At 57.0% G+C, this 23,781-nt stretch overlaps 1 protein-coding gene across 1 annotated transcript; it reads left to right on the forward strand.

Moving 5' to 3' along the window:
- The first annotated feature begins 1,259 nt into the window (after positions 1-1,259).
- COL1A1 (collagen type I alpha 1 chain) lies at positions 1,260-19,238 on the forward strand. Its single transcript, XM_055407585.2, has 51 exons — positions 1,260-1,494; positions 2,986-3,180; positions 3,342-3,376; positions 3,487-3,522; positions 3,612-3,713; positions 4,541-4,609; positions 4,825-4,869; positions 5,027-5,080; positions 5,262-5,315; positions 5,821-5,874; positions 5,991-6,044; positions 6,378-6,431; positions 6,519-6,563; positions 6,679-6,732; positions 6,845-6,889; positions 7,057-7,110; positions 7,363-7,461; positions 7,548-7,592; positions 7,690-7,788; positions 7,919-7,972; positions 8,117-8,224; positions 8,303-8,356; positions 8,636-8,734; positions 8,912-8,965; positions 9,051-9,149; positions 9,745-9,798; positions 9,990-10,043; positions 10,162-10,215; positions 10,311-10,364; positions 10,802-10,846; positions 10,938-11,036; positions 11,315-11,422; positions 12,013-12,120; positions 12,316-12,369; positions 12,579-12,632; positions 12,853-12,960; positions 13,047-13,100; positions 13,219-13,272; positions 13,412-13,573; positions 13,666-13,773; positions 13,918-14,025; positions 14,130-14,183; positions 14,276-14,383; positions 14,943-14,996; positions 15,115-15,222; positions 15,559-15,612; positions 15,888-15,995; positions 16,512-16,794; positions 16,904-17,094; positions 17,347-17,589; positions 17,703-19,238. The coding sequence occupies exons 1-51, from the start codon at positions 1,392-1,394 to the stop codon at positions 17,847-17,849; spliced, it is 4,392 nt and encodes a 1,463-aa protein (XP_055263560.1). The 5' UTR covers positions 1,260-1,391; the 3' UTR covers positions 17,850-19,238.
- The last annotated feature ends 4,543 nt before the right edge of the window (positions 19,239-23,781 follow it).

Raw genomic sequence — 23,781 nt, forward strand, 5'->3', positions numbered from 1 at the left:
TCTCTTAATATAGCCTGTTGTTCTTGGGGTCTCCATCACTTTGCAGAGTGTAGATGATTCTCTCCTGGTTCCAGGGACAAAGAGTGATGCCCTGAGTTTCCAGGAAAGAGGTGAGGCAGAGAGAAACGTCCTCTAAAATAATGTCACTCACCTATAATTCCACCTCAGACCTCCAAGGCAAGCCTTCCCCCAGACACCCCAATTCTCCCATATTTCCCCAACCCTGAATCCAGGCACAGAGACAGAGCTTTATGCGGCCTCCAGAAGGAGCACCCTCTGTCTTATCAAGTGCTCTCCAATACAGTTCTCTCCAGTTTGCCTGTGCTGGGTAGAAGGGCGTCTAAACAGGCCATGACCATGGCTGCGACAGGCCCTAACACAAGACCCTTTTCTAAGTTACCAGTGACCACGGCCCTCTCGTGTAAACTTACTGCCCCTGGGGTGGAAAAATCCTAGCAATTTCCCACCACCACCCTGCTGCCCCATCACTCAACACCAAAGCTTCCTTCTGGAGAGACCGCGTACTCAAATTTTTCACTCGGCGCCTCAGCAGCCCCACTCACCCCATCTCTTTCAATCAAGCTAGGGTTTAGGGGAGAGCATTTGAGTCTATCCTGGAGCCTCAGGCATGGCAGAATTGACATCCTCAAAACAAAAACCCACCCTAAGGAGCTGATACTTAACGTCTATAAATGAATCTATCTCGTTCCCCAAATATTCCTACCTTCCATACCCCAGCCACACCAGAAGACACCCCTAGACAGGCACAGTGCTTTAAAGTGGTCCCCAGCTGCTTCTCCATACCCATCCCTGAGCTCTTGCTCTGGATGTCAGGAGGGTGAACAAGGCATGGCAAGCAGGACCCTCTCCCAATCACCCCGAGTCCTTCCATCTTTGAAAGCCTCCCTAACCAGCTCCCCAATTCTAGTCCCCTCCCTGAGACTGGGGGTCCTAGAAAGAAAGCCGAAGAGGCGCCCCTACCCACTATTTAGCCGACAGTATGTTGAGGACCCAGCCGCACCCCAGCGGCAGCACCTCTGGCCCACACTGAACCGGGGGGCTGGGGAGGCAGAGCTGCGAAGGGGGGAGATGTGCGGTGGACTCCTTTGCCTTCCCTCCTCCTCCCCCTCTCGGTTCCGACTCCCAAATTGGGGGCCGGGCCAGGCAACTCTGATTGGCTGGGGGACGGGCAGCCGGCTCCCCCTCTCCCGGGGGCAGGGTTCCTCCCCGCTCTCCATCAGCATGGTATAAAAGGGGCCCGGGCCGGTGGTCGGAGCAGACGGGAGTTTCTCCTCGGGGTCGGAGCAGGAGGCACGCGGAGTGAGGCCACGCATGAGCGGACGCTAACCCCCACCCCAGCCGCAAAGAGTCTACATGTCTAGGGTCTAGACATGTTCAGCTTTGTGGACCTCCGGCTCCTGCTCCTCTTAGCGGCCACCGCCCTCCTGACGCACGGCCAAGAGGAGGGCCAAGAAGAAGGCCAAGAAGAAGACAGTAAGTCCCAAACTTTTGGGAGTCTCGGGCTGCTTGCTATCCTGCCCTGCGCTCGGTCCCGGGGGTCTGCGACTTAAAACTGAGACTCGGGATGCTCTGGAGGCTCAGGGATGGAAGGAAGACGGTGAGGGCTCTTCCTCGGTGCCTTCTCTGCGACGGGGTGTTGATGAAGGCCCCCCAGGAGTAAGAGGGGAGGATGCTGCACGGCACGAATTGGCGCAGGAGGAGTTCTGAGCGCGCACTGTGAAGTACTGCGGGAGGAATAGGGTCTCGGCACCGGTTTGGGGGAAAGTACGTCGAAGATGGGATGGAGGCGCCGAGTCGGGAATTTGGAGCCCAAATATAACAGTGATCAGGAAGGCTATGGGATGATTCATCAGGAAAGACTGTTTGCCCTCTCTGCGGGCTAGCAGTGTTCCTGGGGCCCGGAGGTCTTGGACTGAGGGGGGAGGGGGCGCAGAGAGTAGGCGGGTTGAATGATGAGAAACTTTGGCGCGGACTTGGCCACGCAGGGTCTTTGCGCCCTCTGCTGATCTACACTGGGCACTGCGCGTCCTTATCCAGCGCTTCCCCGCGCAGGAGCTGGAGCGGGAAGACCGGGATTGTTGCTGGGTGTGGACCCCACCTCTAGATCTGGAAAATAAAGCTGGAGATGGGATAGCCCCTGTCTCTAAAAGAAATAGCTAGTCTGGGGAAATTGCTTAGTGTTGCCCCGCCACCTAGTGGCCGTCTGGGTAGACGATCTGCGGTGGGCGTGGTTAACTAACCAACCACTTACTGTTGCGGACTTTCTGGTTCTTTGACTAAGAAGTGACCCGGAGCACTGGCTGGCATTGGGAAACGGGGGTTGTCCCTGAGCGAGGCCTTTTGAGATGTCTGGGCGCCGGAGGCTAGGGCGTACCCTATTTTTACCCTACATTTCAGATCTCTGGGCGGGATCCCACGCCAATCAGCCCCACCCCATCCTCTTAGCCCCGCCCATGCCATCCCACCTGCCCCGGAATGGGGCGGAATCTGGGTTGAACCTCCCATCTCTCCTCCCATTTTCCTCTGAGGTCTCCAACCAAGGTCAGGCCCCACAAGCTCGCCCTCGGGATGGGGCGCCTCTCTTCCCACTCCTCCATCCCCCCACCCCCCACCCCCACCCAATGGCTTTTTATTTCACTTGGCTTCAGCGCCAATGGGCTGAGGTTACAGTTGGAAGCGACCCCAGCCTAAAGCTTTGTTTAAATTCCTGAGAACTGGAAAGAGTTATAGCTGCCCTGGCCAGGCGCCTCAGCGCTGTCACTGGCTCTGATGAGGAGCAGATGAGCGTTTAAGGATTTGGGGAAAGGAAAAACAAAAGGACAAAAAATGGAAAGGCGGGAAATGGAAAATCTAAATGTGCCTCTAAGACCGAAGGGAAGGGACGGTGGGGTTGGGGTACCTGGAGCCCCGAGGTGGGGGGACTCGCGCGCTGCTGACAGCCCCCATCTCCCCGTCTTGCCCCAGTCCCACCAGTCACCTGCGTACAGAACGGCCTCAGGTACCATGACCGAGACGTGTGGAAACCCGTGCCCTGCCAGATCTGTGTCTGCGACAACGGCAACGTGCTGTGCGATGACGTGATCTGCGACGAACTGAAGGACTGTCCCAACGCCCAGGTCCCCACGGACGAGTGCTGCCCCGTCTGCCCCGAAGGCCAGGGTATAGCTCGGGGCCTGGGCTGGGGCGGGCAGGGCCCGGGCGGGGGCTGCGAGATGTAAGGGGGGACGCTGCTTAGCCCCTGTCAGGGGAGGCCTCTGTCTCTGGGAGCATCTGGAGCAAACCTCGCCTCTAAGTCACGTCTCTCCCCGCCCCACCCCCAGAATCACCTACGGACCAAGAAACCACGGGAGTCGAGGTAATCCTCTGCCCCTTTGCCGTCGCCTCTCTCCACACCCCGTCCCCCAGGACTCTTCACGGTTCTTCTCTAACCCGGTTCCTTTTGTTTCTTCTCCTGCAACCCCATAGGGACCCAAGGGAGACACTGGCCCCCGAGGACCAAGGGTAAGCGGCGCCCCCTCGCGGCTGTCGGGGGCGGGAAGTGGGCGTGGCTCCCGGCCTGCGCTCACCAGGCCTGCCCTTTCCCGCTGCAGGGACCCGCCGGGCCCCCTGGCCGAGATGGCATCCCTGGACAACCTGGACTTCCCGGACCCCCTGGACCCCCCGGACCTCCCGGACCCCCTGGCCTCGGAGGAGTAAGTGGAGAGTCGAGGCTTCTGTGGAAGGCCTTAGGAGCCAGCCCTGCCCCGCCCCGCCCCCCTCCACCCCGCTCCCGCCGGTGTTTTTGTTTGCTGGGTTTTGTTTTGGCGGACGGCATACTTTATATTTTGAAATAATTTCAGACTTATAGGGGAAAAAAGGGAAAACAGTTGCAAGAATAATGCAAGGAACTTTCATATATCATTCACAATTTGTCACATTTGCTTTATCAGTGTCTATGTATACGTAAAATTATCGGGGGTTTTTCTCTGAACCATCTGAGAGTAATTTGCTGGTATTGTGTCCCTTTGCTCCTCAATACTTTAGTGTGTATTTTCTAAGAGCTAGAACATTCTCTTACATGAGCATTACCTCATGATTACATTTTAGAAATTTAACGTTGATGTGGTACTATTATCTAATATGCAGTCCATATTCAAACCTCACCAGTGTTCTCCATAATGTCCTTTACACCATTTTTTCCCCCTGACTCAAGATCCAATCCAAGGTTATGAATTGCATTTAATTATCACGTATCTTTAGTTTCCTTTCACCTGAAACGTTCCTCAGACTTTCCTTGTCTTTCATGACACCGAACTGTTCTGCAAAAGCCAGTTGTTTTCTAGATTATCTCTTAAATTGGGTTTGTTGGACGTGTTTTCCTGATTAGATTCCAGTGATACGTTTTGGGCAAGACTATGCCACAGGTCATGTTGTTGTCCTGCATAGAGAATGTGATATCATCGTGTCCCATTACTGGTGATATCTTCTTCCTTTCAACTCACTGCCCTGACTCTGTTTTCTCATGCATTCTCTCTTCTAGAACTTTGCTCCCCAGTTGTCTTATGGCTATGATGAGAAATCAACAGGAATTTCCGTGCCTGGTCCCATGGTGAGTCATCAGCAGACTATGTAGAGGACAGAAAAAGGGCAGACGGGCCAGTGAAGGCGCATAGGGTGGCACAGATAACTTGGGAGGCCAAGGTGACCTTTGGGACCTCAGAATCCAGACAGAACATGAGGCAGCTGGGTGATCTGAACAGGAACCATGGGAGATAAACTTTACTACCGAGGCTTCACTATGGCCTCTTTCTTTTCCTTCCATAGGGTCCTTCTGGTCCTCGTGGTCTCCCTGGCCCCCCTGGCGCACCCGTGAGTATCCAGGATGTTACACCCCTTTGGGCTTTGGGCTTTAGAGGGAGGATTGGCATGAGGGCAAGGAAAGTACTCAGAGATCTCCTGGTGAGATGGGGGACATGTTGGCAAGGACCTGCCCTTCTAACCCTACCCCTCTCTCCTTGTCCTCTAGGGTCCCCAAGGTTTCCAAGGCCCCCCTGGTGAGCCTGGCGAGCCTGGAGCCTCAGTAAGTGGTCCCTGATTTGCATTCTCTATGCAAATATACACCCCCTCTACAAATATATGGATTCTCCTATTGAAGGACCACCATCTGGAGTCTTTGTTACCTCCTTCTTCCAATCCTAGCCTTCCCCTTCTTTTCTCCTTATCCTGGTCATTCTAACATCCTCTCTTCCTGTCACCTCTAGGGTCCCATGGGTCCCCGCGGTCCCCCTGGCCCCCCTGGCAAGAACGGAGATGATGTAAGTAGCCCTGGTGAGGAGGTAGCATCTGACTCCCACCACCTCTCCACGGGTAGGCTCCTGCAGTCTCTCCCCTAGTGCCTCCACCACCTTTGGGATGACACCCAGAGAAAGAAGGACATGTTCTCCCTGACGTATGGGACTGCCCTTGAATAGGGAGCTCTCTGGGATGTTTCCCCATCTTCCTAACAGACGTGGCTGTCCCTCCCCTCACCTCAGTCACCTGAAGCAGTCCCCAACTCTATCCTTGACATGAATGGCTTTCCTAGGTGTAACCTCAGGTTTTCACTCCATGTGGTGAGATTAAGATGCTGGTGACAGAAATAAACAGAAATTCTTTGGAGGGAGGCAAAATTCACCAAGCGAGTGTTTCACAGTACATTTAAACTGAGATAAGATTTTGGGTCCCGAAGCCTGACCCTCAACAATCCCAAGAAGACCCAAGCCTTCCATACTTTTCCAACTCTGGGGGCATGGGCATGATGGCCTTTTCTTTTTCTCTCAGGGTGAAGCTGGAAAGCCTGGTCGTCCTGGTGAGCGCGGGCCTCCCGGACCTCAGGTGAGCAGGATGGTGTGGCTGCCTCCAGGCTTTGCTGCACTGGGGCTTCATCTGGGAGCTATGTCCACGTGGAGTCTTCTAATGGCCCTGCCTTTGTCTTTTTCTTTTCTCTCCAGGGTGCTCGGGGATTGCCTGGAACAGCTGGCCTCCCTGGAATGAAGGGACACAGAGTGAGTCCCCTTTACATCATCTAAGTTCCCAAAGTCCCAGTGTCATATTCTAGTCCTTTCCCCAAAGGATCCTGGCATGCATCATGGTGGGTGGTAGCTACATAAGAAATTCCAAGGGACAGAGAGTAAATATCCAAGAGAACCTCCCTTTATTGGGATTTCTTTCCCAATAAAGGGAGGAAGGGGGATCTTGGGTCAGTTGGGGTTTAGTCTAGCTTGAACACAGGGGGATAGACGTGATGACCTCCTGAGGCTCCTTCTCTGGGCTGGGCAGGTGTCATGGTGGTCCATGGTCTCCACAGGGTCTCACTTTGGCCCTCCCTCCTATCTTAGGGTTTCAGTGGTTTGGATGGTGCCAAGGGAGATGCTGGTCCTGCTGGCCCCAAGGTAAGATGCTGTGTGATGGTCATGGGCATTCACCTCCTCCACAGTCCCACCAAGAACAGATTCCTCACTCCATTCTCTGCTCTGTAGGGTGAGCCTGGTAGCCCTGGTGAAAATGGAGCTCCTGGTCAGATGGTGAGTGTGTCCAGTTCTAGAAGGAAGGGAGGGAGCAGGGTATAGGAGCAAGAGGGGGGCTTGGGGACATGGGCTTACTTCCATCTCACTTGGCTTCTCTTGATTTTGTTATCAGGGCCCCCGTGGTCTGCCTGGTGAGAGAGGTCGCCCTGGAGCCCCTGGCCCTGCTGTAAGTACCTCTGGCCCTTTGGGGAACCCAGAGCTCTGGAAAGCGTTCCTTAGGAGCTAAAGGGACTGACCAGTGCTCAGTGAATGTAACCGGGACTTGTGCTCTTCCGCAGGGTGCTCGAGGCAATGATGGTGCTACTGGTGCTGCTGGGCCCCCTGTGAGTACAGCCTCTGGACTTCAGTGCCTGGGACTGAGGAGGGGTCTCAGTGTCAGCTCTTGTGGCTGACATCAGGGCCAGGTCTCAACCCCAGGACCTCTTCTGTCCCAGGGTGTGACTTGCAGCTGCCATCTTCATTCTTGCTAACATTGCCCTTTTATTCACAGGGTCCCACTGGCCCCGCTGGTCCTCCTGGTTTCCCTGGTGCTGTGGGTGCTAAGGTGAGAACCCCGCCCTCCAATGAGCAGAGCTCCCATGGGCCAAGGGGTGGGCATCTCTTTGCTTCCGAAACCTGAAGGACCCAGAATCAGGAGAGAAGCCTAGTCCCTAGCATCTTTGTCTTGGGGGGGGTCTCTTCTCTGATCTTAGAGTCATGACTCTTGGTCTCCTGTCCTGGCCCTTCACCCCTTGCCATCTGGAGGTGAGGTTGAGTTCCCAGGGTGACTTCTGGCATATCCTTTCTTCCAATCCAGGGTGAAGCTGGTCCCCAAGGAGCCCGAGGTTCTGAAGGTCCCCAGGGTGTACGTGGTGAGCCTGGCCCCCCTGGCCCTGCTGGTGCTGCTGGCCCTGCTGTAAGTATCAGTTCCTCAGTGCTCCCATGCTTCTCCCTAACTCGGAGTCCTTGCTTTTCACTCACCCACCTCTCTCTGTGTCACAGGGCAACCCTGGTGCTGATGGACAGCCTGGTGCTAAAGGTGCCAATGTAAGTATCCTGCAGGTTTCAGAGCCACCCCTGGTACCCACCTTCCACCCGCCCTGTGCCCTCCACTCCTGGGCTCAACCTGTTCTGCCTCCTTCAGGGCGCTCCTGGTATTGCTGGCGCTCCTGGCTTCCCTGGTGCCCGAGGCCCCTCTGGACCCCAGGGCCCCAGCGGCCCCCCTGGTCCCAAGGGTAACAGCGTAAGTACCACTGTCTGTCTTCTGTGCCACCTCCCACGTTGGATCTGAGGCCCTTGTCTGGGAAGCATGATGGGTGCAGGCCAAGTGAGCACTGCACCCATTCTCCACTCTTCTTCTCCCCCCTACTCAGGGTGAACCTGGCGCCCCTGGCAACAAAGGAGACACTGGCGCCAAGGGAGAACCCGTAAGTCCTTCCACAAGCCCCTGGGGGTGGTCCAGGGAGGAAACGGAACCCCAGGTGCTGGAGACCCAGCCTCAAGCCAACTCTGAGACTGGCACCAGGACAGCCCCTCACTGCAGGCTGCCCCCTCCTGTCTGCCCTCTCCAGGGTCCCACTGGTGTTCAGGGCCCCCCTGGCCCCGCTGGGGAAGAAGGAAAGCGAGGAGCCCGAGGTGAACCCGGACCTGCTGGCCTGCCTGGACCCCCCGGCGAGCGTGTAAGTGCGCCCTTCTCCACCCCAGTGCCGACCTGGTGCCCACGTGTCTGAGCTCACTGACCTCCTCTCCTCCCACAGGGTGGACCCGGTAGCCGCGGTTTCCCTGGTGCCGATGGTGTTGCTGGTCCCAAGGTAACCTCTCATCATGACTGGGAGGCTGACCCCGATGCTCCCTGGACATGACCTTCCTCTCCCGGATGTAGTCAGCCCCCTCCCGCCCCCACCGCCCAGTCCATTAGTGCCCACGCTGGGGCTGCCGACCTCATCACACTCAGCTCACCTTGACCTTCCCACCACCACCAGTGCCCCTCACAGCACCCACCCCCATGGCCCAGGAGGAGGAAGATGCCAGCCCGTGATGAAGTGGCCCAGACTTGAGACTCTAATTGTTGCTGTGACTCTCCCAACCAGGGTCCTGCTGGTGAACGCGGTTCTCCTGGCCCTGCTGGCCCCAAAGGTTCTCCTGGTGAAGCTGGTCGCCCCGGTGAAGCTGGTCTGCCCGGTGCCAAGGTGAGACTCCAGCACTCTGCCCAGCTTGGCCCAGGACCCTGCCCATCCTGTGTGGGCTCGAGCAGGACCACAGATCCGCCTTCTGGAGTGTCCTCCTCCCGGCCTACACCTTCCTCCCTCCCCTCTCCCACCACATGTATCCTCCACTCCACTCACACCTCTCTGCCTCCCCCTTAGGGTCTGACTGGAAGCCCTGGCAGCCCTGGTCCTGATGGCAAAACCGGCCCCCCTGTAAGTATCACTCCTCCAGGCCCCTGTCAGCCTCCTGGCCTCTCACCCTCTGTTTCACCTCTGCCTGTGCACCTTCCATCCTCAGGGTCCCGCCGGTCAAGATGGCCGCCCCGGACCCCCAGGCCCTCCCGGTGCCCGTGGTCAGGCTGGCGTGATGGGTTTCCCTGGACCTAAAGGTGCTGCTGTAAGTATTCAGGGAGGTGTGTCTCAAGGACATACACACTTGAGGCGTAGGCGTGGGGGGAAGAGTCCAGGGTCTGGGCCCAGCTCTGCCAGACTTGCTATGTGGCCTCGGCCCACTTACTGCCCTGCTCTGGGCCTCAGTTTCCCTATTCCATAAAATGAGAGACCTCTCCTTGGCTTCACTACCATTGCTCTATCCCTGGAAATAAGTATTGTTGCCCCCTCCCCACCTCACACACACTTGGGGATAGGATGGGCCTTTTACATGATAGTCATCCCCAAATCTTGGTTCTTTGAGGCTCAAAAGGAGAATTCAAAGGAATGAAAGCCCATCAGAGCTCAGGTGTCCGAAGGCATACGATGGGGAGAAGAAAGGGAAGTGGGTGAGAGAGGAGCCTAAGGGGCAGGTCGTCTGGAAGGAGAGGGCTCAGGGAGAGGTCAAAAGATGGAGCAGTCCAAGCCAACAGAGGCCTTCCTCAGGGGCCAGAGCTGATAGATGAAAAAGCTCCTTAAAAATTCCACTCAAAGTAAACAGGAGGGACCCAGGAGGCCTGGTTGCCCCTTCAACTCCCTCAACCCTACCTCTCTTACCTCAGGGTGAGCCTGGAAAAGCTGGAGAGCGAGGTGTTCCTGGACCCCCTGGCGCTGTTGTGAGTATCTCCTTTTGGTCCCTGTCCCTTTCCTGCCCATGTCCCATCCCTATATCCTGCAGAAGGGATACAGAGACTCCAGCCCATCTCTAGGGCATCAGGAACCCCAGCTCCAGGCCCCTTACCTGTGCTGTCTTTCTCAGCTGCCCACCCACCTCACCACTCTAACCCCTTTTTTACTCTCTCCCCAGGGTCCTGCTGGCAAAGACGGAGAAGCTGGAGCTCAGGGACCCCCAGGACCTGCTGTGAGTGTCCCTGACAGGGAGGCCTAGGGAGGGGGGTGCTGTGGGGCAGGAAAGGGGAGACAGCCCCCTGCCCGCTTCTCCTGGGCCTTCCCATGACCACAGCATTCCCTCCATGCAGGGCCCCGCTGGTGAGAGAGGTGAACAAGGCCCCGCTGGCTCCCCTGGATTCCAGGTGAGGTCTCATGCCGTCAGGGTATTGGGAGAGGGGTGTGAGGAACACTTCCAGATTCTAAGCCCATTCTTCCCTCTTCCATTTCCCACCTACAGGGTCTCCCCGGCCCTGCTGGTCCTCCTGGTGAAGCAGGCAAACCTGGTGAACAGGTAAGGTATAACAGCTGGCTGAAGAGAGGGGGAGTGCGGGCAGTACAGAGGGCAAGTCCAGCCCTCCCAGCTAAGCACACAGCCATCAGCTAGAGGGATCAAGGTTAGACTTGAGGAAGGGCGTCCCATTGTGAAGGGCGCCACACAGAGGGGAGCACAGAGCTGCACCCCTGCTTGCTAGCGTCGGGAGGGAGCTGCATGGCTGCGGGTCTGGATGACTTCTTTTTTTGAGCTGCTGGAATACTCTGGCTTTCCCTCAACCTCAAGTTCAGGAAAGGTGACACATCCCGAGGAAGGATAATCCCAGTTCAGTGCTCAGAAGGGGTTGGTCTCTAATCACAGACTCTAAGGGCTAGCTCCCAGGCGGGCAAGAATGTTTTCTAGTGGGGAGGGCCAAGGTGGGTTTTGCTCACTGTCTGTCCGTCCCTCCCCCTCAGGGTGTTCCTGGAGACCTTGGTGCCCCCGGCCCCTCTGGAGCAAGAGTAAGTATAGCTTCTTCCTGCATCATGGAGATGCCCTGCACCGGGGCCTGTTTCTGGAGCCGCCATCACACACCCTGTCCTTCCCTTCCAGGGCGAGAGAGGTTTCCCCGGCGAGCGTGGTGTGCAAGGGCCGCCTGGTCCTGCAGGTCCCCGGGGGGCCAACGGTGCCCCTGGCAACGATGGTGCTAAGGTGAGGGCGGCACGGGGACCAGGTCTCACCCTCCAGTGGTGGGGGCCGCCTGGCTGGGACCAAAGCCAGCTAGGTGTTGGGGAGGGGTGGAGGGACAGGACTAGGGTAGGGTCCACGTGCAGCCTGAAGTTCTGGGCTGTGAGCGTTTTCTCTTAGCTGGTGCCTGTCTTTGGCCTCAGGACCAAGCCTGGAAGGAATTAAGAGGAGGCTCAAAGTTGTGACCTAGGCCTAGTTCTGAGATCCCAAGTCTCACTCCAGTCTCACTGGTTGTCACATAGGGTGATGCTGGTGCCCCTGGAGCCCCCGGTAGCCAGGGTGCCCCTGGCCTTCAAGGAATGCCTGGTGAACGAGGTGCAGCTGGTCTTCCAGGCCCTAAGGGTGACAGAGTAAGTTGAACTCCCCCTCCCTCGAGCCTTGTGTAGTTCCATCTCTCTCTGCTTTGAATCCCTCAGCATCTTTCTTTCTGCCCACTGGGGTGTTTTCCTCTTCTTCTTAATCCTCCTTCTTCTCTGGCCTCTTAATTCTCATATACCTATAGTTCAGGCCCTTCCCTTCCCATGTGTTACCATGGCGACAAGCAGTAGTGAGTGCCTTCTAGACGAGGGATCCCTTCTTTGGGAGCTTCTTAGCCTAAAGTGTTAGTCGTCAGTTGTGTCCAAGTCTTTCCAACCCCTGGACTGTAGCCCACCAGGCTCCTCTATCCATGGGATTTCCCAGGCAAGAATACCGGAGTGGGTTGCTGTTTCCTTCTCCAGGGGATCATTCTGACTCAGGGATGGAACCCAGGTCTTTCCCGGGAATCCCCACACAGTCGTCTTTCCCCTGAAAGATCTTGTGTTCTTTGCACATGTTGGGGCAGGGCAAACATAAGCTGGGGAGGGGTCCCAGACACAAGCAGGATGCTGAAGGTCACCTCCTTGCTGAAGGTCACCTCCTTGCCCCACGCCAGAAGTCTCAGGCTTTCCTGTGTCTTTAGGGGGATGCTGGTCCCAAAGGTGCTGATGGTGCTCCTGGCAAAGATGGCGTCCGTGGTCTGACTGGTCCCATCGGTCCTCCTGGCCCCGCTGGCGCCCCTGGTGACAAGGTGAGATGGCCCCCTTCTCACCTTCTTCTCTAACACAGAGCTTCCCTTGAGAGCCTGGGCACGGCTCTGCTGGGGAGGCAGCTCCTGCCACTCCAACCTGGCGACCCAACGGTGGGGTGACCAGGAGGGAAGAGGACTCTCCTGGGGTCATCTGGCAGGAGTGTTCAGCGTGACACCCTGATCCCTTCCTTTCAGGGTGAAACTGGTCCTAGTGGCCCAGCCGGTCCCACTGGAGCTCGTGGTGCCCCCGTAAGTATAGAAGACCTGGTTAAGGCCCTGTACTTGGCCCTTCTCTCCATGCTGCCCCCAGCCCTCTTTCTGTCCCTTCTCCACCTTAGCCCCCACTTGCTCTGGTCCCTGGGCAGTGCTCCTCAGGCCCTCCTCCCCACCCTCCTGTCCATCCCCACCTGCCTTCCCCCATATCAGGGCCTCTCTCCATTTGCCTCCTTTTCTTCTAGGGTGACCGTGGTGAGCCTGGTCCCCCCGGCCCTGCTGGCTTCGCTGGCCCCCCTGTGAGTACCAAGATCCTTTTTATCTTCCATCCCCGACTAGGACCTGGGGCCTTGGGTGACTGGATGTGGACAGAGGCGTTGGCCGAGTTTAGAGGCGGGTGGAGGGGAGATTGTCTCCCATTGAAAGCGTCTTCCGGCCTGGAGTTCCGGTGCCCCCTAGGCTGACTTCCTGGGTGAGCACAGACCTCTCCCCCACTCACCACGCTCCCTCCTCCCCCAGGGTGCTGATGGTCAACCTGGTGCTAAAGGCGAACCTGGTGATGCTGGTGCTAAAGGTGACGCCGGTCCCCCCGGCCCTGCTGGACCTGCTGGACCCCCTGGCCCCATTGTGAGTATCTCACTGTTTAGGCCCAAGCTGCCAGCAGGCTGGACCCAGGATCAGCCCAGCCTTGATGCCTCTGTGTTCTCCTCCAGGGTAACGTTGGTGCTCCCGGACCCAAAGGTGCTCGTGGCAGCGCTGGTCCCCCTGTGAGTACCCACTCTGCCTCTCCGCTGAAGCTTCCCCCCGGCAGTGTTTGGAGGTGGGGCAGCCAGGCCAGGTGAGGGGCTGTTCTCCCTATGATCACTTCTTTGTCCTCTTCTCCAGGGTGCTACTGGTTTCCCGGGTGCTGCTGGCCGAGTCGGTCCCCCCGGCCCCTCTGTAAGTGTCTGTGGTGGAGACGCCACCGGTCTGGGAAGGTGTGGGACACAGGCTGTCAAGAGTGTGGTGGGCCTGACTAAGGCCTCAGGAATGCTCCAGAATCTGCTGGACTCTGACAGTCCCACTTCTCCCCGTCCAGGGAAATGCTGGACCCCCTGGCCCTCCTGGCCCTGCTGGCAAAGAAGGCAGCAAAGGCCCCCGTGGTGAGACTGGCCCCGCTGGGCGTCCCGGTGAAGTTGGTCCCCCTGGTCCCCCTGGCCCCGCTGGTGAGAAAGGAGCCCCTGGTGCTGACGGACCTGCTGTAAGTGCCCCCTCCAGAGGGGTCCAGAGTGGGTAGGGCGTCGTCCCTGGCCATTGGGAGTCATCTCATCCCTGTCTGCCCCCCCATCACAGGGCGCTCCTGGCACTCCTGGACCTCAGGGTATTGCTGGACAGCGTGGTGTAGTCGGCCTGCCCGGTCAGAGAGGAGAAAGAGGCTTCCCTGGTCTTCCTGGCCCCTCTGTGAGTGCCCCTCACCTTGGAGCAGGACCATTGCAGGACTTGGAGGGTGCAGGATGGGGGTGGGAGGGTCAGCAAGGGCAGAGGTGGGGGACCATCGGGCCCTGTCCCACCCCATCTCTGGCCTGACTCTTTCTTATCCCTCAGGGTGAGCCTGGCAAACAAGGCCCTTCTGGAGCAAGTGGTGAACGTGGCCCCCCTGGTCCCATGGGCCCCCCTGGATTGGCCGGACCCCCTGGCGAATCTGGACGTGAGGTACGTGGCTGCCAGCCCCACGCCAGTGCCCTCACTGTGGCCGTTTGGGCCTTGGCCTGAAGCTCCCTTTCCTTGGCTGATGTTCACCTCTCCGCCCCCTGCAGGGAGCACCTGGTGCTGAAGGATCCCCTGGACGAGATGGTTCTCCTGGTGCCAAGGTGAGACGGCTGCGCCCAGGACCACAGCCCCACAGCCGCTCCCACCAGGCCTCTTCAGCCGGGGCTCACCGGATTTCCCGTTCTCCTCCCAGGGTGACCGTGGTGAGACTGGCCCTGCTGGACCTCCTGGTGCTCCTGGCGCTCCCGGTGCCCCCGGCCCTGTCGGACCTGCTGGCAAGAGCGGTGATCGTGGTGAGACCGTAAGTCGCTGGGCCTGGCTTGCTGCTTCTACTCGGGCCAGGGACCCTCCAGACCTGCCAGGGGATCTGCAGGTGGACACTTGACTTCACCTAGGCAAGGGAAGAGAGGAGGACTTGCAAGACATTTGGCCCTTGGCCTCCCTGAAAAAACTGAGCCATAGGAGTTTGGGTTTTTTGAACCTGAACCCACCCCCACCCCCCATCCACCGCCACCATTCTGTTTGCTTGGCCCTACCATAAACTTTTCTCTGCTCCAAAGTCAGTTTGGAATGTTTATTAGAAAAAAAAAAAAAATTGAGCCACAGCTCAGCCTCAAGGCCCCTCCCCAGCCAGTACCCCGTTTCCCCCAAGGAAGGGGGTTTGTTCCCAGGTGCTTACCCCAGCTTATACAAAGCCTAAGTCTGCTTGAAGATTCATCTGGGGTCGGGAGGTATGGATATGGTAGGAACAGATGTGAAGGGGTTTGGCCAAGGGGAAGTCTCATCTGCAGCTCAGGCTGTTCCAGCCCTGAGCCAGGCTCCTCCGACCCGGGATCTAATGCTCTCTCTGCTCTCCCTAGGGTCCTGCTGGTCCTGCTGGTCCCATTGGCCCTGTTGGTGCCCGTGGCCCCGCTGTAAGTACCCTGCTCTGGCCCTTACATCATCCTCAGAACCCTTGTCCGGGTGGGGACTGTACCCCCTTCAGTGCTAACAGAACTTTCACCTGGCGGCCTGTCCTCATCTCTCTTCTAGGGACCCCAAGGCCCCCGTGGTGACAAGGGTGAGACAGGCGAACAGGGCGACAGAGGCATTAAGGGTCACCGTGGCTTCTCTGGTCTCCAGGGTCCCCCTGGCCCTCCCGTGAGTATGCCCAGCCCCTCCCCAGCCTCTAGCCGACATTGTGTCTTCTTTCGTCATCTCCCCAAGCCCTGCTGTGTGATGGGGAGGACACTTTACCTTAGTTTCCCTTTTTGGACAGTCCTTCTCGCTAGTGGGAACTGGGGTCTGAAGACCAGTGGGCATTTCCAAGTAGCTTCTAAGAGGGTGGAGAGTGTACAAAGAGGGATCTTGGGAGGGGTCTCAGCTTATGGACACCTGGGGCTAGACTTCCAGAGTGACGCGGTTGGTGGCAAGGGGGTGTTGCTGGCTGTGTCTAACCTACACTTGGCCTGAACTGTCTTCCCGTCTCTCCTGCAGGGCTCTCCTGGTGAACAAGGTCCTTCCGGAGCCTCTGGTCCTGCTGGTCCCCGCGTGAGTCATCTTCCGTTTTCTCTTCCTGGGTCCCTCACCTCTCTGGAGAAGGGTCTGGAGCAGGGGATGAAAGAAAGGAATGGGGTCTCTGGACCTTATGCGGCCTTTGGCCTCTCCCTCCCCTCTCCTTCCTCCCACCAAGTTTCCATGGGAATCAGCCTTAATAAGGCTGGGGAGTCTGAGCCAAACAAAGTGGGAGATGGGCTTCTCTGCCAGAGCTGGGCGGGGGCCCCTGCTTTCCGGAAGGCTTTCTCCAACCAGCTTCCTCCCTGCAGGGTCCCCCTGGCTCCGCTGGTACTCCTGGCAAAGATGGACTCAATGGCCTCCCAGGCCCCATTGGTCCCCCTGGGCCTCGAGGTCGCACTGGTGATGCTGGTCCTGCTGTAAGTCCCCCAACCCTGTCTGCCCATGGCCCCCCAGCCCTGAAAGCCCCGAGCCCCAGTAATCCCCACTCTCCTCCCTTCCTGCCCATGGCCCCCGGCCCTGAAAGCACCGAGCCCCAGTAATCCCCACTCTCCTCCCTTCCTGCCCATGGCCCCCGGCCCTGAAAGCACCGAGCCCCAGTAATCCCTGCTCTCCTTCCTGTCTGCCCATGGCCCCCAGCCCTGAAAGCCCCGAGCCCCAGTAATCCCCACACTCCTCCCTTCCTGCCCATAGCCCCCAGCCCTGAAAGCACCGAGCCCCAGTAATCCCCACTCTCCTCCCTTCCTGCCCATGGCCCCCGGCCCTGAAAGCACCGAGCCCCAGTAATCCCCACTCTCCTCCCTTCCTGCCCATGGCCCCTGGCCCTGAAAGCACCGAGCCCCAGTAATCCCCACTCTCCTCCCTTCCTGCCCCTGGCCCCTGGCCCTGAAAGCACCGAGCCCCAGTAATGACCACTCTCCTCCCTCTCTGCACAGGGTCCTCCCGGCCCTCCTGGACCCCCTGGTCCCCCTGGTCCTCCCAGCGGCGGCTACGACTTGAGCTTCCTGCCCCAGCCACCTCAAGAGAAGGCTCACGACGGTGGCCGCTACTACCGGGCTGATGATGCCAATGTGGTTCGTGACCGTGACCTCGAGGTAGACACCACCCTCAAGAGCCTGAGCCAGCAGATCGAGAACATCCGGAGCCCTGAAGGCAGCCGCAAGAACCCCGCCCGCACCTGCCGTGACCTCAAAATGTGCCACTCCGACTGGAAGAGCGGTGAGGGCCGGCCCGGCTGTGCCTCCCCCTCCTGCCGCGATGGGGCTGAGCCCCGAGGGGCCATCATCCCATACATCCTCTGATGCCGTGTTACCTTGCCCCACCCCAGGCGAATACTGGATTGACCCCAACCAAGGCTGCAACCTGGATGCCATTAAGGTCTTCTGCAACATGGAGACCGGTGAGACCTGTGTGTACCCCACTCAGCCCAGTGTGGCCCAGAAGAACTGGTACATCAGCAAGAACCCCAAGGACAAGAGGCACGTCTGGTACGGCGAGAGCATGACTGGCGGATTCCAGGTGCGTGAGCCCAGGGCTCAGAAGGGCCTGAGGGGAGGTCCTGGGTGGACCAGACCTCTGCTAAGTGTGATGGGCTGGGAGACAGGAGACTGGGGACCTTGATACTGGCTTAGACATAGGGTGCCTGGGGGGCAGGGGATGCCACCTCTGGAAGTGGGGTTCTCTGCGATGCCCTCAGAGGAGTCCAGAGAGGGCGGCCAGGACTGGGGGCTCAGACACAGCCATTCACTGCTCACATTGCCACCCCCACAGTTCGAGTACGGCGGCCAGGGCTCCGACCCTGCTGATGTGGCCATCCAGCTGACCTTCCTGCGCCTGATGGCCACTGAGGCCTCCCAGAACATCACCTACCACTGCAAGAATAGTGTGGCCTACATGGACCAGCAGACGGGCAACCTCAAGAAGGCCCTGCTCCTCCAGGGCTCCAACGAGATCGAGATCCGGGCCGAGGGCAACAGCCGCTTCACCTACAGCGTCACCTACGACGGCTGCACGGTGAGTCCAGCAGGGCCCCGGTGCTGGGCTTCGGCTTTCCCGGCAGGCCCAGCCCCCCACTCACTCCTGCCACTTGGTGATGCCCCTCTCCCATTGTCTCCCCTGCCCCCCAGAGTCACACCGGAGCCTGGGGCAAGACGGTTATTGAATACAAAACCAGCAAGACCTCCCGCTTGCCCATCATCGATGTGGCCCCCTTGGATGTTGGCGCCCCCGACCAGGAATTCGGCATCGACATTGGCCCTGTCTGCTTCCTGTAAACTCCTTCCACCCCAGCCGGCTCCCTCCCACCCAACCCACTTGCCCCTGACTCTGGAAACAGACAAACAACCCAAACTGAAACCCCCAAAAAGCCAAAAAATGGGAGACAATTTCACATGGACTTTGGATAATATTTTTTTCCTTTGCATTCATCTCTCAAACTTAGTTTTTATCTTTGACCAACTGAACATGACCAAAAACCAAAAGTGCATTCAACCTTACCAAAAAAAAAAAAGAATAAATAAATAACTTTTTAAAAAAAGGAAGCTTGGTCCACTTGCTTGAAGACCCACGTGAGGGTAAGTCCTTTTCTGCCCGTTGGGCTTATGACACCCCAGCACTGCCCTTTCTGCTCCTTTCTCCATGCCTTCTTAGGGCCTCCCCTCCACTGCTCCGCAAATCTAAGTCTCCCCAAAAGACACAGGAAACAATGCATTGTCTGCCCAGCAACCAAAGGCAATGCTGAAACACCCAAGTGGCCCCCACACTCCTAGCCCACTCCCTTCACCCAGAACCCCCAAACCCTGGGGGACCTGGAGTCCTCAGACTGCCAAAGAAGCTTTACCATCTGGCATCCCTGTGGCCCTGGCAACATTCCCTCTTTGTTTTTTGAGGGGAGCATGCCAGGGGGACCACTGGCCCTTCAACACCGGGTTTGGAGGAAAGTCAGGAGGGGCCAAGACAGAGCAGAAACATCGGATTTGGGAAACGTGACATCCCCCCGTGCAACCTGGCTGGGTGGGAGAGACTGCTCTGTTCCTTGTGTAATTGTATTGCTGAAAGACTACCTCGTTCTTGTCTTCGTGTGTCACCGAGGCAACTGCGTGGGGGCGGGATGGGGGCGGGGTGGAAAGGGGTCCTCATTTTATATCAAAGGTGCTATGTGATGGGGTGGGGTGGGGCGGGGATCACTGGTGCTATGGAAGTGGGAACACACCCCCCCCCAGGCCAGCAAATGTTCCTTTTTGTTCAAAGTCTTTTTTTATTCTTTGTTTTTTTTCCTTGTGGACGGGGACTCATGTGAATTTTCTAAAGGTGCTATTTAATGTGGGAGAGAGTGCCGCCTCCAGTGTCACTCACTGTCCACCCTCTCTTCATCCCCCTGGGCGCCTCTCACCTCCTCAGGCCTCTTGCCTCTCTCTCCCCTCCTCTCCCTCCTCTGAAACCCTCTCCCCCTCCTGAGCTGCATCCCATTTCCCCGGCCTTTCTCTCAGTCTGCCCTGCATCCTCTCTCACTGGGTTTCAGAGCACAGTTTCCCAAAGCACAAAGCAGTTTTTCCCCCTAGGGGTGGGAGGAAGCAAGAGACTCTGTACCTATTTTGTATGTGTATAATAATTTGAGATGTTTTTAATTATTTTGATTGCTGGAATAAAGCATGTGGAAATGACCCAAACCTATCTGCAGTGGCCTCCTAATTTCCTTCCTAGGAGCTGGGGGAGGGGAGAGCTGGGGAGGGAGGTGGGTGGGCTCTTCTCCTTCGGGGTCTGCCCCTTCCCTGTCCCGCCTCCTCTAGCACCCTAGACGGCCCCTGTCCCTCCCTCTTGCCTTTCCTAGGCCTATACCCTTTCTGTTTTCTCCTGCCGTCTTCCTTGTGTGTCTCCCAGACCCTTTTGTCCCTTACACTGCCAGACAGGCAACCCTTTTGTGCAGCCACACACACTACACACACACACCTCCGTGCAGCCCTGCTCTGACCCAACCTCAGGCCCATGCCCATGCTCATCAGTGTCATCAACTCTTTCTGTCCCCTTCCATTGCTGGGGGCATCCTGCAGGGCTGGGGGCTTTGGTAGCACTTCCTCAGCAGGGGGGTGGGCACTGGGTGGCCCATGGTTGTGGGGGGCGGGCAGGGAGGAGAAACTGGGAGTCTTCCTGGGCAAACACAGAGAGTCATCTGGCCTCTTTTCCCTCCTTGCTCTCTCTGAGCTCCTCCAAGGGAGGATCCAGCAGTACTGAATGAGAAGGGAGAGACCAGAGGAGACCTCAAGGAAGGAGTGCCTCCTGCTCCTTCTTCTGGGCTCCCCGGAAGGAAAAGGGAGAACCTTGGGCCTTGGAGAGCTGCAGTCCAGGTCCTTTCCCGGTGCTACCAGAAGGCAATAGGCCTTCCTGACCAGCAGGGCGTGTCCTAGATCTCTCAGCCTTCTAAGTCCCTAGAACTTGGCCCCTGGCCTGGGGAGTTCATTTTGACCAGCCCCTGCCTTCTGCCCGTTCTTTCTCATTTTTAAAAATTCTTGCTTCCTCTTCGTCCTTTTTCTCCCCTTCTTCCCCTTTCCCTCACCCTCTGCCTGCCCCTCCTGCTGGCTTGAAAGCCTGAGGCCCCACAGGGAAGGTGACTGGCCAGATCCCCAATCTCAGGGAAGAGGGACAGCAGTGTGCAGTCTGTGGGGACATAGCATATCCAGGGAGTCTGAACTCTGAAGCAGACCAGGTGCCCAGAGACCTAGAGGTGGGGAGAAGTTGACAGCTACCCTATCCCACAAACCCCCTGCCCCTGCCCCCTGCAAGATCTTAGGGCATAAACCTTTGGGCAGGAAAGGCCCAAATCCCTCCTTCACATCCACAGAGCGGTGGGCAAGCCCTCAGAGTCCCTCATTTGCCTTGGCTGTCATTAAATAGTCATGGTGGTTAACTATGGCCTTCAATAATTCATCATTAGCACTTCTCTCACCTTCAGGATAGTGGAGTACTAGAATTAGCTTAAAGAGGACAAAAGATTGTGGCTTTGAACAAAAGTTTATTCAATATGCAAGTTATTTCAAGTTACCTGATGATCCTCTGATCAATCCAGTGAATGACTGGTGATGTAGGCCTGACACCAGCCTCAGCAACCCATCCACCTGGACCTCCTGCTCCTTGGCGCCCTTGGGCATCTTGGTCCCATCTCCATCTGCCCCCACAGGGGATCCAGAATCAACCCAAGCCTGGCATTCAAGGCTTTACCTGATCACTACGCACCTGTTCATTCTCACTGCCTCCTCCCCTGCTCACACTTGGCACACCAGCAGCCGCACCACACCTCTTAACTTCCAGACCTTTCTTGTATTTCAAAGGTCTCGTTGTCCCCTCATTCTCCTACCCAACTCAAGCTGAGTATGGCTTGAGTTTCCACAGCTCTCCATGTCTGCAGAATTCAGCTCAGCCTTAGACCAAACTGGTTGCCACTGTCGTACTGTTCTCACCCTGTCATTCTCTCCAGGTCAAGTGGAGCTGGCTGAGGCAGGCTGGAGGCTAGGTACCGCAATGCTGGGCGCAGATCTGGGCATAGATGCCGGGAGACTAAAGAAAGAGAAGGTGAGTTCATGAGGCAGCCCTTTCGGGAGAGCGTGTGGCGTGTGAGCATCACTGCCGATAAGAGTGAGCAAGTGTGAGAGGAAGTGCACGTCACGTGCAAGCAAGTAGCAGTGAGAGGTTGTAGGCCTGGGCTTGCTGCCATGAGAAACACGTTCTCTGTCTACCAATACGGTAGCCGCTAGCCACTGTGGCTGTGAGCCCTTGACAAGAGGACGTGCCACCGAAGGACTCCATTTTTCATTTGATTGTAATTAACCTTAATAGCTACGTGTGGCTTGTGGCTACTGAGCTGAGCAGCGCAGTTCCACGCAAAGCGGGGGACGATGCCTCTCACTACATGTGTGCAGATCTACGCGTGGGTACGTGTGTGCTTGCAGTGTGCATACGCAGGCGTGAGGGCATGCGGGGTGACACCTGCCCCTGGTCGGGGCTGTGGTGGTGACAGAGCCCCGCTGTGCAGTCCCGGCTGTGTCACGTGCATTAGAGCCAGACTGTGGTTCCAGTGTGTATGCCGGACAGGAGGGGAGGGGGACAAAGGGGCCATTGTATTGCATTCCAAATTCAGGCCCTCCTCTCTGCTGACATCACAGCTGCCTAAATACAGCTGTTCAGAGCTGCTCCCCGAGACCCGCTGCTCGCATGCGTGGAGGCACCGCGGCCCTTTCTGCCTGCTGCTCCATGGACTCACTTTTGCTTTTCGGTGAGGGAATGGGTCGTGTTCCTGTAACTGATTTTTCAATCAAATCTAGACCAAAGATTCTAGAAAGAGGGGAGGCTACCTTTGGATTTTTCACTTTTTTGCTTTCTCTCAGAATCCTGGGGCCTTTTTGTGGCTCGAACCCATCTCCTGGCAGGACTTTCTATAACTGAAACGTGGAGGATTTTCCCTCTCTTTCTTTCTGGCTCTTTCACTCAGCTCCCCAGGTGCTGCTAAGACAGAGCTGGGTGATGTCGAGAGGGGCTTCCCGGCTGAGCATGGGAGCCTCAGGCCAGGCGCCCACAGGGCCACGAGGAGCTGATTGTGGTGCTGCTGGAGCAAGCATGGGGCTCTGAAAGCAAGACCCACAGGAGGAGAGGGAGTGAGGTGGGTTCCTGCAGTCATCTCTGGGTGAATGAGAAAGCATGCACTCACCTAGGACCAAATGCTTCAATGTTCAAAGGGATCCTGCACCAGTGTGGGTGTGTGAGGGACAGCAGGGGGGGTCTGCATACATGGGGCATGTGTGCATAGACATGATTGAGGGCATAGGAGAGTTTGTCCATGTGATGAGGATGAAAGGGAGATGATAGAGCCGGGAGGAGTGTGGCAGGGATGAGGAGAAGCTGGGGGCAGAGAGGCCACCATCCTGAAGTCCAGGGCTGCTGAGGCTTTAGTGCGGGTCAGCGGCTGTGTCTCTGCATCCCCTCCCAGGTGTGAGGTCTGGGAGATGTCTGTGGACCAGGAGGCAAAACCCTGGAAGAAGGAAGGCTTTTGTCTTGGAGGATGATCAGGCCCTTACACTCACGGAGAATCCAGTGCTTTGCAGAGGATGTGCATGGCAAGGCCTGGAGGGAGGTGAGTCCACAGGGGGTGCCTGTGGGTGATGGAAAGACTGGGATTTTCTCTGCATAAGACAGCAGTGGAGGAAAGGAAGATGGGGTAGGGTGGAAACCAGAGCACATTTTAGAACGAGAACACCACCACATATTCAATGCTAAGTGACTTCACCGGTTTGAGGCAAACCGCTCCCTCTCCTCGAGGCTTCCGAAAACTGATTCACACAGAGGCCTGGAGGGAGCAGGTGTTCTGGAAAGTGGCTGAGTTCCAGTTTAGGTTTGGGTCAATCTGGACTTGAGAGACAGGTAAGACCGTAAAACGTGAGCCATGTAATTTTCATGTAATTTTCATTTTCTAGCAGCTGTTATTAAACATATAAAAAGAAACAGGGAATGTTAATTTTAATAAGATATTTTATTTAACCCAGTATATCCCCAGATATTATCATTTCATGAGTCCATCTGCAGCATATTTCAGTTTGGAAGCCACATTTCAAGTGCTCAGTGGCCACAGGTGGCCAGCAGCTGCCTTAGCAGACAGAGCGGGATTGGACGGACAGCAGGGCAGAGCCTGGGAGCAGGCAAATTTCAGGCTCCTCCCCGATTCACTGCTTGAACTCTTCATAGAATGGAAATGGAACCATTTCGGGTCTTAGGGGACAAGGAGACCTCACAGACCCCTGGTTCTGGGGTGATCATGTGAGTACTTGTATGTAGTAAAGTTTTCATTCTTGGGAGCTGCCAGATGCCAGGCACTTGCCGAGTTCTCCCAAACTCTCACAAAAGCCCCCAGGTCAGTTATGGTTAATGTCTGTGAGTAAACTGAGCTGTGATGGGAACCCTGCTCACTCTGGCTCCAAATCCCAGCAGATACACCAAGGGAGTCACTGTAAAACGGGCATATCCATGTGAGCATGCATGTGTGCGTATGAACATGTCTCTAGAATAAGGAGGAAGTGTGCGTGCAGGGGCTGAGGTCAGCTTAGGGGTTCCTGGGTCCTCACGGCTGGCAGAAGGTCCTCTTACCAGCTTGAGAAGTGGTGAGGAACCGCCTAGAGTCAGGTCATGCGTGAGAGCTGTGTTTGGGGTGAAGGTGGAGACATG

The sequence above is a fragment of the Moschus berezovskii genome, chromosome 20, assembly GCF_049115385.1.
Source record: "Moschus berezovskii isolate FMDL1 chromosome 20, NW_MosBer_1.0, whole genome shotgun sequence".
Taxonomy (NCBI): domain Eukaryota; kingdom Metazoa; phylum Chordata; class Mammalia; order Artiodactyla; family Moschidae; genus Moschus; species Moschus berezovskii.